Genomic DNA, 15,255 nt, shown 5'->3' with positions numbered 1-15,255 from the left:
AGGCATCAACCTCCCCTTTGGGAGCCCCTCCAAACCCAATATCCCCTCAAAGAGGTGGTGAAATCCTTCTCACCCACAATCCCAGAACACAGCAGACATAGAACCAGGCTTTGAAATTCAACTGCTTTCTATTCAAGAAACTAATGGCATAATTACACTCTGTGTGCCTCCCTTCTCCCCCTGGCCGTGTCACGCTGAATAACGCAGTCTCTTCAAAGCCAGTCCCAGGTCCTCTCTTCCATCAAACGACAGCAGTGACAGCAGCTGACCACAGCGTGCACGGGGAGCGAACAGGCACAGTTAAAAATATAAATGTCAATCTGTACTCTTATGTATATATATTCATATATCTGAAATACGCAATATTTTGTATTTTTTTCTTCTTCTCCGAGCCCAAGGGGGTACTGCACTCTCTCTCCCCGATCTCCTAACTATGATGTTTGTGGCGAGGATGAACTTGGTATGGACTAACAGCAAACCCCGGATGCTCTGGTGCGTAGGAGAGACGTGTCTTCCCATCCAACCCTGAGTTTGGATCTCCTTGTGCTGAGCGCGTGGCAGCCGGGGCCCGCAATGCTACTTGGATGCCATACTGCCGGGGTGCCTGGGAAAAGGCAGCCCCAGCCCCACGCCCACCAAGGGCTGTGAGCTTGCGCGCAGGCACGATGGAGCAAGGGAACTTTCCAGCGGGGACTCGGAAAGAGTTGTGCAAAGGGGTTGGTTTCTCAAGTTTGGTTTCAGATCCGGACCTCAGTGGGAGAGATGTCCCTGCTGGCCACGGTGGTGAGCGCTGGGCCCCCCTGGCCACGCCGCTGGGTGCCGAGGAGGTGGTGGCTGTGCTGGCTGGTGGGCGCCGGGCCCTCAGGAGCTGTCCACCACCTGATGGGGTAGGGTGACGGATGAGCCATTGACGAAGGAGCCCTGCTTCTCCCGGCCCTTGAGAAAGAAAGTGAGCAGCTCCCCTTTGCCCTTGACGTAGATGGCCCCACGGCGCACAAAGCGGAAGCCATACTCCTTCAGGATGAGATGGGTCTCCTCTACCACCTGCAGGGACAAATGGACATGGTGGGAGGCTGGGGGACCCTGCCCAGCGCACAGCATGGGGAGCACAGACCCCCATGTGCTGCTTGGGCAACAGGTTTATCCACCCACCAAGCTGCCCATTGTCCTGAGGTACCCTACTTTTAGCAACACCTTGCCCCATTCCCAGCTTGGAGAAGCCATCAACCACTCAGCTCTGCTGCATGCTGCTGGCAGCGCTTTCCCCTCCCATGCAAAGTACAGTATACTTCAAGGGCTGTGACCACTTGTGAATAACTCCCAGTTTGCCCCCTTGTCGCCCAGGTTGTGCTGTCCCACCTGTATGTTCCCCATCACACCGGTGGACTCCATCCTGCTGGCCACGTTCACTGTGTTGCCCCAGATGTCATAGTGGGGCTTGCGGGCACCAATGACTCCTGCCAGCACGGCGCCCTTGTTCATGCCTGCACAAGAGGAGGGTGGGTGTGACCTCTATGCTTGGTGACATCCAGATGGGACACCCAGGGTCTGCTCTAGGGGACAGGGTATGAGGTCACCCCAGGCCTCCTGAGGTCCCACCACTCACAGGGAAGGGGGGAGGGGGAGAGCCCCATGTTCCCAGACTTGCCTATGCGCAGCATGAAGTTGTTGAAGGACTGGTAGTTGATGTTCATCAGCGTCACCTTCATGGCTAAGGCAAAGTCGGCGAGGTCAGCCAAATGCTGCCAGCGCTCCTTATCCGAGAGGGTCTCCTTCTGCAAGGGCAGTGTGTCAGGCATGCCCCCCTCACCCATCATCCCCTGCCATGGGGGCCGCTTACCTTGGTGCTGTAGCCATTGGCGTTGGCATCGGGGGTCACTCCGGACGCGGCCATGTAGGTGCTGCCGATGGTTTTGATTTTGGTGATACACCGGAATTGGGGTTCATCCAGGAGCTGAGCCATGGGGATAGATCTTCAGGCACCTGGGGCCACTGGCCAAAACCCTGTGTTGCCCCCATGGCCAGCTCTAGCCCAACTCACTGCGTCGAAGTCAGAGATGATCTCATTGAGGAACCGCAGGCACTCGATGCCACCATTGTTGATACTCTCCTCTGTGTAGAAGTCAGCAAAGTTGGGGAGAGAAGCGAACATGACGCCAATCTCGTCGTAGGACTGGCTGTACAGCTCCTGGGGAGGGGAAGAACAGTGGCTGTCAGCTGGAGATATGCCTGTACGTCCAGCAAGCCCAAACCCTCCAAACCCAACCCTCGTCTGTTTGAAAAAATGAAGGTGCTCTGCAGTCCTCCTTTGCAAGGCCAAGAAATCATCCAACCAAAGATGTTTGACTAGAGTCTTTGGCAACCTCTCCAGAAGCAGAGGCAATGAACAACAAAAAAAATGGGTTGAATCACTAAACTTGACAAGGACTCTTGGGGATCCTGCTTTGTGGGACAGAAAGTCTGTGTTTCTGGGTACCCCTCACCTCGTCCCGCTTCTTGGAGCCCAGGAAGTGCCGGGCCACGTGCTCGGGCAGCATGTTGGTGACAAGGGCCTCGTTCCAGCGCCGCATCTCATAGACCCTCTCCTTCTGGTCGTGGACATCAATCTTCCAGAGGAAGAGTGTCCTGGCCAGCTTTTCCACCTGCAGGCAGGGGGAGATGTGTGCAGCAGCAGGGCCTCACCAGCACTAGGAGCATACCAGCTGCTGCGGGGCTGGTCCAAGCTTGGATGGAGGCTATGGGACAAGGTGAACCTGTAATGGGAGACATGAGACCTCCTGTGAGGGGCAAATGGGACCTTCATGGGGCAAGCATGGGCTCTGGGGCCACCATACTGCTGCCTGCTCTAAAACTTGTGGGGGACATGGAGGTGCCAATGTAGTCCTGGGCTTCTCTGGAGAAGAGCTAGAGGTGGTTCCATAGTTGGGGGACCAACCATGCTTCCTTCTAGCGTTCAGAAATTGGGGTTGAGGCTGTGGTGACAACACAGAGGGGAAGGAAGAAAGGGGCCTCCTGAGCAGGCCGAGTCACTCACGTGGCGAGAGAAGTAGTAAAAGCTGAGCATCACGATGAAGATCATGGCTGTCATGGAATACTTGGAGGGGACCAGAGAGGACCTGCTGGGAGACGTGGCAAGGCATAGGTGGGTGGTGGGCTCGGCCATGCCCCCTCCCCCATGCCCCTACCACCTCTTACGCGCTCTGCTGGCTGCGGCGGCGGTCGTACTGGTCGAAGATGTGCTCCCAGGCATAGATGTTGACAGTGCCGGCCGCCCCGGTGATCAGCACCATGAGAGTCAGCTTGACCATGTGGCTGACCTGCACCAGCATGATGGTGGCCACCAGGGCCAGCACGGCGATGTAGCTGTAGTACTTGGGCTGCTCCCAGCAGCCACCCGGCCGTGGTGGCACCACCGTCCCATTGCCTGTCCCACTGTAGTCCTGCTGGCAGCTGAGCTGGGGGCATGAGGGTAGGATGAGAACGGGGGGTAGGGAGTGATGATGTCCCCCCAAGAGCTGGAGTGCTTTGTGGGAGAGAGGAGGACACCCCAACTGCCAGGTGCTAAAATCCTCCCCAGCTGCAGTGCAGCCCTCATTGATTTAACGATTGGCTGTGCATGGGGCTGTGCACAATTATGGGCTGCTGAGACAGGGAAGGTCAGAACGGGTTCCTGTGCTGGCCCCATGTCTCACCATGTCCACAATATCAGCCATGGTGACAATGATGATGGCGGCCATGGCCCAGGTGTTGCGTGCCCAGCGAGTCCTGTCAATCCAGGTGGAGAAGGCCACAAGCTTTTTGGGGAAGACCTGCCAGGAAAAGACGAGGGGCTTCACCCAGTGGGACACAACATCACAGTGGCCATAGAGAGAACAAATAGTGGATAATGGGGTGGCACAAAACAGCTGGGGAAGATGTTGGAGGGAAGAGCAGCCCCCAAACCTCACCCATCCCCAGAGTGTCCCCTCTGCTGTGGGGAGGGCAGTTGGTTGCAGTTCATCCCACCCCCTGAGGCTGTCCATCCCGCTCTTACCCGGGGAAAGATGGCAGCCAGAGAGCAGAGGGTGAGGATGAGCAGCAAGATCTCCCCCACTATGAAGGTCACGTAGTTGGCCACCAGCCTGTCCCAAAAAGACCCAAGATGGGACAGATCTGAAGCCCTGTGGGGCTGAAGACAAGTTGGAACCATCCATCCCCAATGTCTCCCCACCATACCAAGGGTCGATGAAGACCTCCACCAAGGCAGTGAAGAAGAGGACAACACAGGAGCAGCTGAAGGCAGCACCGCTCTGCTTCTCCTTCTCCACCGAGTAGCGCGTCTCCATCTCGGGGTCAATGAAGCGCATGGAGAGCCGGAAGGTGCTCTTCCCCTTCAACCTGCCAGCAACATCAGCCATCAGCACCCAACGGGGCCAGGCTGGGTTGCACTGCCAGCTGTGCGACTCACGCCTGGACGGACTCGCGCTCCAGCAGGGCCTCGTTGAGCAGCTTGTTGAGCTCCTGCTCATTCTGCGACGCATCAATTACCCGCTCAGCCAGGTCCCGCAGCCGCAGCCGGCGCCGCGGGTTGGGGAAGGATGGGTTCACAGCCTGTGCCACGAAGAAAAGCATCAGTGGGAATGCTGAGGCCATCACGGTGTGGTGATCACGGCAGTCCCCGGAATACAAGCTGAAGGGGATGCTTCCCGTACACTGTACCTCTCCATCCTCCTCCCCGTTCTCCAGAGTGCCCCTCACTCTGGCGTCGGGCTCATCAGGCTCCTCAGGGCTGGTGCGTGCCATGCTGACACTGCCATTGCGCTCCTTGGTGTTGACGAGCAGTGGGGAGCCTCCGTGGGACGAGGTCAGTGACAGCTTCTGCAAGGCCAAGGCGGTGGCTCATGGTGTGCCAAGGACACCTGCTGGTGTGCACCAGTGCCCACGCCACCACTCACCACCCCATTGATGCCATTGCGTAGAGGCTGCTTGGGCACTACGATGAGGTAGGTGACAATGCCCTTCTCCTTCAGGTACTCGCAGCGAGAGCCGCCCTCGCCCGGCTCCACCTCGAACTCGCCCTTCAAGCAGTCCATGGTGCTCTGTGAGATGTGCACACGCCTGTGGGACGTGAGATGCCATGAACTGGGGCCATCCTATGGCTACGGGATGGTGACACCACGTCCCATCCCCACCAAGAGATGCTCACCCAGGGATGCCACCTGCCTCCATCTTGTTGGCCACAGTGACGTCGGTGGACCACACGTCGTACTGCCAGCGCTTCTGGCCCAGCACGCCGCCCAGCACCGTGCCGCTGTGCACTCCCACACGCATGTCCACCGCCGTCTTGGTCTTTTCCCGCACATAGCTGGGAGGGTGACATGGGAGTCACTCACTGCCCCTTCTGCTCCCAACCCCAGGACATCAGTTATTACACCTTCCTTAGCTGAATGCACTTGGCACAGGAGAGGAGCCCCATAAGTGAAGGGTGGTGTCCTGCCTTGGAGAAGCCCAATGGGGTGATGCTGGTGGGGCACCAGGAGCCCCTGCCTATGTCAGTACCTATCACTGGGATCTCCCTGCTTTCTGCCAAACCTGGGACAGTGATCAGCACACGATAGATATGATGAGGACATGCTAGAAATGACGACAAGAACACAGTGGGAATGATGACAAGGACACTATCATTGCCTCGACAGGACGAGGGGGAATGGCCTCAAGTTGCACCAGGGGAGATTTAGGCTGGACATTAGGAAGTACTACTTTTCTGAAAGAGTGGTCAGGCGCTGGAATGGGCTGCCCAGGGAGGTGGTTGAGTCACCATCCCTGGAGGTGTTCAAGAAATGTTTAGATATAGCATTGAGAGACATGGTTTAGTGGGGTTATTGGTGGTAGGTGGATGGTTGGACTGGATGATCTTGTAGGTCTTTTCCAACCTAGCTGATTCTATGATTCCATGATTGGTGTTGACACAGGCTGTTGTGAGTGCCCCATTCATGGCAGTGCCCAAGGCCAGGCTGGATGGGGCTTTGGGCAGCCTGGTCTATATGAGATGCCCCTGCCCAAGGCATGGGGTTGGAGCTGGTTGGGCTTCAAGGTCCCTTCCAACTCAAGGTCTCTTCCAGCCCAAGTCATTCTATGATTCTAAGTTATACTGGGAACGATGGTGAGGACATACTGGGGACAATGACAAGGACACCCTGGGGACAATCCCGAGGAGCTCTTACGAAATGGCCTCCACCATGGCAAGCCCCATCATGATGGAGCAGACAGCGTGGTCCTCCCGGTAGTCAGGCAGCCCACAGATGCAGTAATAGCAGTCACCCAGGATCTTGATGCGCAGCTGGTGGTATTTCTGGGGAGAGGGGCACGGCATCAGCCCCCTCCCCATGGCTGGGCTCCCCCCATCCCTCTCCCAGGCAGGGCTTGCTCCATCCTTGCCCATGCTGAGCTCTTCCATGCTCACAAGGGACACAAATAATCAGATTTTCCATTCCCTCCCTGCAGACTTGGCCAACCGTAGCCCGGATGGTGGGGCCCCCCACCCCTTCCCAGTTCTATTTTTGCCACCTACAACACGGGGCATCTCCAGCCCATCCCCTTGCTGTTGAGCGGGGACACTCACGGCTGCCAGCTTGTCGAAGCGGGCGAAGAGCTCGTTGAGGAGCTTCACCAGCTCCTGGGCGCTGCAGGACGAGGAGAGCTGAGTGAAACCCACGATGTCCGCAAAGAGGATGCTGCGGGGAACGAGGCGTTACAAATATGCTCCTCATGGGGAGAATTTGCAGTGAGAATTTCTTTTCCCATAGCACAGACATGACTGCGACGGTCAGTTCAGCTATGTCCCTGAAGGCTATTTTGGGATGTGGCTGGAAACGATGCTCTGCAAATCATGTCTGGATCAAAAAGTGGCCCCAAGCCATAGTCTGGCTGGCAGCTGTCCCCCATTACCCTTTGCTTTAGCCATCCCCCCCTGCCTCAATCTCCTTCTAGGGCTTTTCTGGCCCTAAATACAAGGAATTTTCCCCATTGACCATGGCATGGCTAGGAGCCAGCCCTACCTGACGTTCTCGTGCCGGTACATGTACATGGTGTTGAACTGCTGCATCTCCTTCTGGCTTGGGTCCTTCTTCATATCTTTCAGCATCTCATCCGCCACGTGCTTGGGCAGGATGGAGAGCATCAGCCGCTCCTGGGGGACAGGGCAGGAAACAGAGTGTAAATGCACTGTGCATGTGCTATTCTGAGCAGCCCCCTCTCCATGGGGACAGGCAGTGACAAAGGTCAGCCCAAAAGCCCATGCTGGCACTGGAAGGTCTGCAGTGATGTGTACTACCGACAGGAGAAGAGCTGATGGCCTCCAGTTGCACCAAGGGAGGTTCACGTTGATATCAGGAACAATTTCTTCTCTGACAAAGCGGTGCTGCAGTGGCACAGGCTGCCCAGGGAGGTGGTGGGGTCACTGTCCCTGGAGGTGTTCCAGAACCATGGGGATGTGGCACAGGGACGTGGTCAGTGGGTATGGGGGGGTGGGCTGGGGTTGGACTTGGGGATCTCAGAGGTCTTTTCCAACCTGAATGATTCTTTGATTCTCTTATTTTACATCCCTGTACACTACCCTGGGGATGAGACAACTACACCATGGAGGATCTCTTGATTTAAAGGCATGGTGTGTCCACTTGCCACCCCATAGGACAGCAGCACTGGCCCCAAGGAGGAGCAAGCCCATGGGGGGACATCATGCCCCCTGCTTTCCCCACAGCCCCGCAGCTGGAGAGGGGATGCATCCCCCAGCTGGCTGCACGTGAGGATCTGTGCTCTGTGTAATTAACGCTGTTAATGAAGTGGGTTTTCCCCCGGGTTTCTGTGCACAACGGGGCCGTTGCTGGAGGAACAGCTCCGTGTCCCCTCCCGGTGGCTTTCAGCGCTGCCACCATGCAGACAGCACACAGCGAGACCCCGCTGCGAGGAAAGGAGTCAGGGATTTCCTCAGATGTCCGCTGGGATTTGATGCTGAATAACCCTGAATTCACCCAAGTGCTTTGCCAGCTTCAAAGCTACTGACCAACCAATGTATGGGGCATTGCTGGTGGGAAAAAGGCCACAAAGTGCTCCTGGGACATGGGCATTGTGCTGGTCCCTCCCAAGAAGCACGGTGCTGGCAGTGGGCTGGACCCGACACACATCTCTGTTGCCATTGGGAGCAAATTGCTGGCAGCGGATCAACCAGATAAGAGATGGGAGACGGGGAGAGAGGCCCCAGATAAGGCGCTAAAATTAGCCAGGCTCATAACTGGATGCTGACTGGAGAAAATGAGGCTTTCTAACTGCCTTCTGTCAACACCATGCTGGTTCTCCACCTGCTGTTATCACTCCTGTCCCTGCAGCAGGATCAGCCCCATGAGAAGTGAGATGGCCAAGATCCTGATTGGGGTGGGGGAAATGCTGTGGGGCCATGCCTGGGGATGGGGACCTGGGGACTTGTGTGGCCATGCTTGGGGACAGGGAAATGCTATGTGGACGTGCCTGAGGATGGGCATGTGATGTATGGCCATGCCCACAGACAGGAACTGTGCACAAAGCAGGGACATACCACATGGCCAAGCCCAAGGACAAGGACCTGCCATGTGTCCGGTGATGGGGACCTGCTGCCTGGCCATGCGTGGGGACCTGCAACATGGTTCTGCCCAAGAACAGTGACATGCCATGTGTCCATGCCTGATGAATGGGACCTGCTGCAGGACCATGCCATGTGGTTGTGTAATGGGAGAGGGACATGCCGCATGGCCACACTCAAAGCTAGTGACCTGCCATGTGCTTGCACTTGGGGACAGGGACCTGCTGCATGGCCATGCATGGGGATGGGGACAGCTTGGAAGTGACCATGACAGGAGCTGTGAGGTCCTGGAAGAGGACAGTTACATGGTGAGTCCTCACTGAAACACAATTCCCACCTCTGGTCCTCCAGAGCCACCATGTCCCTCTTGTTGTCCCCATACTGTCCCCAGCCACGGCTCCTACCTGCTGCTGGCTCTGCTCCTCCAGGTTGAGCTTGACCTCAAGGGACTGCCGTGCTTCCAGGAAGGCCTTGCGGTGCTTGCGGTCAGCCATGTAGTAGGACATGGTGCCCACCGTGATGGCACAAAGGTAGATGGCAATGTTGGACAGGATCTGTGGGGATGAGTTGGGGTGAGAAAGCATTCTGACAGTGGAAGACATGAAATCAACCCTGGGTGCAAGCCACCGTGTCACAGCCATGGATAGCTGCTGGGGGGCTCAATGGGGACTGCCATGAAGTGGTGGCCCTGCAGGAGAGGTCCACAGGAGACCTCATGGCCCCTATGGGCTCACGGTCTCATTAAACCTTGCAGAGGTGTTTTGGAAAATGGCAGCAGGTCCTCAGGGGCAGGAGCTGCTCTGGGGACAGCTACAAAGAGGCTGAAGTGCAGAAGTTAATGAAAACATGGCCAAACCCTAAACATGTGTTCCTGCTCCCATCCCTTCCAGCAGCCAAAACCATGGCTATGAGGTGGCAGTACCAAAGGTGGATGTTCCCAGGTGTTGCTGGCCATGAAAACCCATTCTGTTTGCTGTGAGTATGGTGCTGGACCTGGCTCCTTCCATGAGCTGGACCTGTCCCATGGGTCACACTCCATCAATGGGTCAATGGGACAATGGAAAGAACAAGAGCCCTCCATGGAAAGTATGCCTGACGAGGGAAAGTTGAAAGAATTCGGTTTGTTTAGTCTAGAAAGGCAAAGAGTGGCAGGCAGGGCATGATAGCAGGCTGCAGCTCTGCCAAAGGCAGCTCTGAGGACACAGATAAGCCCTCCCATGCCAGGGCACAGGCTGGGTGGCAGCCTGTCTCCACTGGGGACATGCCACCATGCTCAGTGTCCACCTCCTGACCCCTATTCCCCAGCCCTGCATCCCGCAGCCCAGCTCTCATAGCTTATTCCCATCCCCATCCCTGCAGCTCGGGATTCCCGGGAAGCCCCAGCGTGGCAGCCGGCAAGTGAGAACCATCTGGAGGTGGGCACGGAGAAGAAACCCCCAAACCAGCCGCCTCTTGCTATTTTTAAGCAGTTGTCATGACAATGCACCACTCCGCCGAGCTCAGCACCGCCTGGCACACATGGGGTCACTGGGAACCCCGCCTGGATGGGGACATGCTTACCCCCAAACCACACGCTGCAGGGCCATATACCACAGCCACGCACATCCTCGTGCTGCGCCAGGGATGCTTGATTCCCAAACCATCCAACGGGTGCTCCAAGGTGGGCTGCAGATCGTGCCATACTCCCCCAGCCCCACCAAGTGTCTTGCAGGCGTGAGGGCCACCCAAACTGGGAATGAGTCAATGGCCCAGCCCAATGGGTGACAACAAAGCCATGGGCAGGGGATGGAGACCCCGCTCTGTGCCCATGGTAGGATGAGAGGTAATGGTTTTAAGATGTGCCAGGGGAGGTTCAGGTTGGATATTAGGAACAATTTCTTCTCCAAAAAGAGCGGTGCTGCAGTGGCACAGGCTGCCCAGGGAGGTGGTGGGGTCACCATCCCTGGAGGTGTTCAAGAAGCACAGAGATGTGGCACTGAGGGACGTGGTCAGTGGGCATGGTGGGGTGGGCTGGGGTTGGACTTGGGGATCTTCCAACCTGAATGATTCTATGATTCTATGAACTGCATGCCATGCATCCGGGCTGGCTCATGGCATGGAGCACCACCAAACCCAGAACCCCAGACCCCCAGCCCCATTCAGCCCATGGGCTCCTCCTGGCCAGCTGGAGCAGGGCAGAAGCTGCCGGCATCTCTCGTTAACCCCCCTGGGCTGCGCCGGCCTGAGCAGCACCCGCTGCTTCATCCTATTAATAGCAGTGCCCTCGGGGAGCCGTACAAACGTCCATAATAATAAAGCGTATGATGTTTATTTCTGGACATAATGTTCCTCTTTTGCAGCAAGCAGAGGCTGAGGCACGCGGCGTTGCCAAGGTTTTGCTGGCCCCGGACTCGCCGTGCCACAACGATGATGAACGCGGGCGCTGCTGGCCAGGGGGATGCCCGCAGAGCCCCCAGCTCCGGGCACGTTGTCACCATCTCACTGCACTAACAGCAAAGGCAGGAGACAAAGCCCTTGTTGCATGCAGCTTTTTTGGTGTGCATTTTTTGGACCAGCCGTGCCCGAGCAGGGAGCAAAACCTGGGGAAGCCGCTGCTCGCTCAGGTTTCCGTAGCATCCTCCCATGGAGTGCACACGTGGAGCGGGCAGCGCGGGTGCTTCCAGCGGGATTTTCCGCTGTCAGCAGCCACTGCTGCACAAGTTTGCAGCTCTGCCTTTTATTTTCCCGTCCCCTGAAGAAGGCCGTGCTACCAGCAGGCCTGGAAACGCCGCGTGTGCTGCCTGCTGGAGCACCCAAGATGGATGGGCCGTGGGGGACGTCAATGGGGCTTGGGTCGCACTCCTGCTGCAAAACCCACTGATTTGGGGCAGGGACAACACTCTAGCTGCTCCAGGCAAGAAATTTCCCAGGAAATACTGAGGCGATGGGCCGAGGACCGCTCTACCCCTGCGTCCTCATCCTTCGCTGCCCTGCACAAAATGGTGGCTCATCCCTAGGGCGGTGTTTGGGCTGAGGGATGCTGTTTCTCTAGGCTTTCTTTGGCAGAAAATCATCCCTTAAAACATCCCCAAGCGCAAGGCTGAGCTTCCTCACACCTGAGCTCCAGCACGGGGGGGGTCAATGGGTCCCAGCCCTGTGGCGGGGTGGCTGCAGGCCTGACGGCCGCGGGGCTCATACCTGCTCGGGGCCACTCGGTTCTCCTGGCTCCATCCTCCTGGGAATGCTCTGGCAGCTGTTTGTGAGCCTGGAGGAAGGCCCACGCTGGGCTGCTGCCAGGCTTTGGTTAAAAATGGCCTTTTTAAGCCATTTTTGCAATTTAAGGGGAAATCGGCACAAGTGGGACCCCTCGGCAGGGAGGATGGGGATGCCCCCAGCCCACCGTGCCTCAGTTTCCCCAGCAGCCAAAGCACAGCCCATTTATCTGCACACCCTGGGTGTCTCCTGGGGATGAATCTGTGGTTTTGAGGCCAGGTCTGTGGCATGGGTGCCTTGGGGGGTGTTTTAGTTTGCATCCAGCAAACACCACCATCAGCTCACAGACCCCGGAACAAAGCGACGATGGGGTGAAATCACAGAGATGGACAAGAACCTGGGGTTAAGCCATGGCAACACTGCTGACCTCTTCATCCTAACTAGGGGTAGGATGAGCAGCAATGGCCTCAAGTTGTGCCAGGGGAGGTTCGGGTTGGATGTTAGAGAAGGAGTGGTGAGGTAGTGGAACAGGGAAGTGGTGGGGTCACCATCCCTGGAGGTGGTCAAGAACCACGGAGATGTGGCGCTGAGGGACACGGTCAGTGGGCAGGGTAGGGGGGAAGGGGAGTTGGGCTTGGGGATCTCAGAGGCCTTTTCCAACCTGAATGATTGTCTGTGACTGGGTGCAGTGGTAATGGGTTGGTGGCTGGACTTGGTCTTTTCCAACCTTAATGACTCACTGACTGTATGCTTCGCCCTATGCCACCCCCGGGGTCCCCACCTCCCCCTTCCTGTCCCCACGTCCCCATACCTGTCTCAGCAGCGCGCCCTCATCCAGGGCATCCTGCCGCTGTTGGGCGACGGTGACGCCAAGCACCAGCGTGTGGACCCCGCAGGACACGGCGGTGATGAGCACGATGGGCGCCAGGCGCAGCGGCAGCGTGATGAAGAAGGAGAAGACGAAGAAGGCCTGCCAGCCCACCGTGTCGCTGGCCTCGGGCGAGCGCGAGAAGTTGAGGCCCAAGTAGCAGAAGATCTGGGCCAAGATGAGGACCCAGAGGACATAGGGCAGGAAGCGGCGGGCGGCGCGCTCGGGCAGCAGCCGGTACTTGCAGAGGGCGAAGAGCAACACGTGGGCGGCCAACCCGGTCCCCGCCGCCAACGCCGGGGCCAACTTGTCGGCGGCGTAGACCGCGGCGCACGTGAGGAGGACGTAGCAATCGAAGAGGGCGGCGAAGACCACCAGCACCAGGAGGGTCTCGTGGCGCTGGCGACGGAAGTAGGTCTGGTAGAGGTTCTCCAGGGACTCGGGCGCGAAGGTGAGGCGCATGAAGCGGGGCAGGCAGAGGCACGGCCCCGAGCTGCGCACCGTCACCTCGTGGGTCCGGCCCACGGCGCGCTCGGGGTCCGACGGCAGGCTCACCGAGTAGTCGGCGGAGTACTCGGCCGAGTACTCGGGCTCCGAGAAATCCCTGTTCCTCGGCATCGCGATGCTTTTCCCGCTCCGACCCCGAAGAAACGACGCTCAGCGGGGCATCGCCCTCAGCATCCCCGTTCGGCGGAGCCCCGCGGCCGCTCTCCCCTCCGGGAGCCGTTCTCTCCGGGCTCTCCGCGCGCCGGAGACGAGCGGCCGGAGGAGGCGAAGGGGATTATAAATAGCGAAGGCCGGGAGCCGTGCCGAGCCGGCCTGCCCAGCCCCTGCGCACTGCCTGGCTGCGAGCGGAGCGACGCGGAGCGGAAAAATGTCGCGATGCCTCCTTCCCTCCTTCCCTGCCCCTCCTTCGAGGGCAGCCGGCTTCGGGGGCGACCCCGGCGCTGCCCCGGCCCCGCCGCTCCGCTCCCTCCCTCCCGGCCCCCGCCCCGGCCCCGGCGCCTCCCGGTTGCGGCAGCGCAGGTGCGGCCCCGCCGCTCCCGGCAGCATCCTCTGCTCTCCTCCCGCATCCCGGAGGGCTCCGGCCCCGCGGGGGCTTCGCTCGGGGCTTCCCCGGGCCGGGGGAGGGAGCCCACCGCCGGCCGTGCCCGTACCGGTGCGGCCCCGGTGCGTCCCCGCCTTCCGTAACCCTCTCGCTGCCGGCTGCGGGGAGGCCACGGTGCCGCCGGGGTGGGGAGGTGGGGGTGGGTTGGGAGGGGTTGTACCGCTGGGGGCCTTACTGGGTGGCGGGGAAGGCTGGGGAGTGCGGGGGGCATTGCTTTGGGGCTTGGTTAGCTGGCAACGCTCCAGCGTCGGTGGGGTTCCCCGTATTGCCCCTTCCAGCATCCCAACCCGCTGTACTCAGTGCTGCTCCCTGCTCCGTCCTTCCCAGCCCCTTCCCTGCACCAGGGATGCGGTCTCCATGAGGATGTGCAGCTCTCGAACCAAGCGTCTTCAGCCTCACTTGGTGCCAGGGGCCCTAAACCCAGAGCCCGAAAGATGCGGGGGGTGCTGGGCCATCCACCCCATGGCCCTGTCTGGGGTGACAGCCACCTTACAACACCCCCAGAGAGGAGCAGAGGAAACCAAGGCTTTCCCATGCATATGTTCTCTCCTCCTAGGCTGCCCAAACCACCCCACGGGGCCGATACCCCACTGAAACCTCTTTGGAAAAGTTCCCTCTCCCTCATGTTTCAGCCTCTCCCTGCTCCTCTCTTGCATCCCCAATCTGGAAAACTGGCATTGCTTCAGAGCTGATGCAGATGCCCTGGACCACAGTCGAAGGAGCCCTGCCAGATAGATACCCATGCAACCTCAGCTGAGCCCTGGGCCAGCAGCTGTAATGGGAGACCATCCCGGCTCCACTGCCAGGAGGAGTAATTGCTTCTGTGTAATAATTAATACCAAAATGAGAGCGCTGAAGCCGCAGCTCTCCAGAGGCTTCTGGAGTGCTTGGGGTTATCCCCGTCCTGCTGTGGCTGAAGGGGAGTGTGAGCAAGCAGAGCTTATGCTGCCCAGTCTATTCCATGCCCTGGTCAGCACAGGATGGGGACACAAGCCCAGGCCAGCCGTCCCAGGACCAGGCCCACTGTGGTATGCCTACCAGGGCCAGGGCCTGACCAGGGACAGGCAGCTGAACAGCGGAACTGTAAGCACTGCAGGTTAACCGGCCCACGGGTTTGTGAGCCAGGATGGCTGCAGCCCAGCCTCAGGGGAGGGTCAGTTCCCTGGACCCTAGGTGGGCACATAATGGGGAACGAGCCCCGAGCAGCACAAAGGAGACCTGACAGCGGCTGGGGATGATCAGGCACTGGATGGAAGTGCCTTGCTGGAGGGAGCTGGCAGTTCGGGTCCTGGCGGTGCAAGAAGGAAGCGCACGAGCAGGGCTGCCAGCACAGAGATGCCGCAGGATGGAGCCACCCCTCTGCCTCTGGGTGTGTAAGGGATCCCCTGCAGGGAGAGCTGCAGGCCCCACATCACATCCCTGCAGGAGCCACATCGTTCTCCCGACGCCTCAGTCTGGCTCCCACTCCTGCAGAGTTGATTCACAGCCTCCATC

At 58.8% G+C, this 15,255-nt stretch overlaps 1 protein-coding gene across 2 annotated transcripts; it reads right to left on the bottom strand.

Moving 5' to 3' along the window:
- ADCY3 (adenylate cyclase 3) lies at positions 110 to 13,767 on the bottom strand. Of its 2 annotated transcripts, none has more exons than XM_021391083.1 (20): positions 12,597 to 13,271; positions 8,998 to 9,147; positions 7,038 to 7,168; positions 6,602 to 6,713; positions 6,204 to 6,331; positions 5,186 to 5,344; positions 4,935 to 5,097; positions 4,699 to 4,857; positions 4,448 to 4,590; positions 4,216 to 4,377; positions 4,034 to 4,121; positions 3,693 to 3,809; positions 3,196 to 3,455; positions 3,035 to 3,119; positions 2,484 to 2,642; positions 2,042 to 2,188; positions 1,841 to 1,954; positions 1,649 to 1,775; positions 1,360 to 1,484; positions 110 to 1,044 (listed from the first exon to the last, which is right to left on the bottom strand). In XM_021391083.1, the coding sequence occupies exons 1-20, from the start codon at positions 13,269 to 13,271 to the stop codon at positions 862 to 864; spliced, it is 3,387 nt and encodes a 1,128-aa protein (XP_021246758.1). In that variant the 3' UTR covers positions 110 to 861. The 2 variants fall into 2 exon arrangements, with proteins under 2 accessions (XP_021246758.1, XP_021246759.1); XM_021391084.1 differs by having other exon boundaries at positions 862 to 1,044; positions 3,035 to 3,116; positions 12,597 to 13,767.

Source organism: Numida meleagris, chromosome 3, assembly GCF_002078875.1.
Source record: "Numida meleagris isolate 19003 breed g44 Domestic line chromosome 3, NumMel1.0, whole genome shotgun sequence".
Classification (NCBI taxonomy): Eukaryota; Metazoa; Chordata; class Aves; order Galliformes; family Numididae; genus Numida; species Numida meleagris.
This window is presented reverse-complemented; position numbering and strand designations above follow the sequence as displayed.

Excerpts from the sequence above, each read along its gene's own strand:
- ADCY3 (XM_021391083.1), bottom strand. The coding sequence starts at position 13,271 with ATGCCGAGGAACAGGGATTTCTCGGAGCCCGAGTACTCGGCCGAGTAC. Across the intron at positions 5,098-5,185 it reads GAGGCAGGTGGCATCCCTGG|GCGTGTGCACATCTCACAGA; the intron begins GTGAGCATCTCT and ends CACGTCCCACAG. Across the intron at positions 3,120-3,195 it reads CGCCGCAGCCAGCAGAGCGC|CAGGTCCTCTCTGGTCCCCT; the intron begins GTAAGAGGTGGT and ends CACGTCTCCCAG.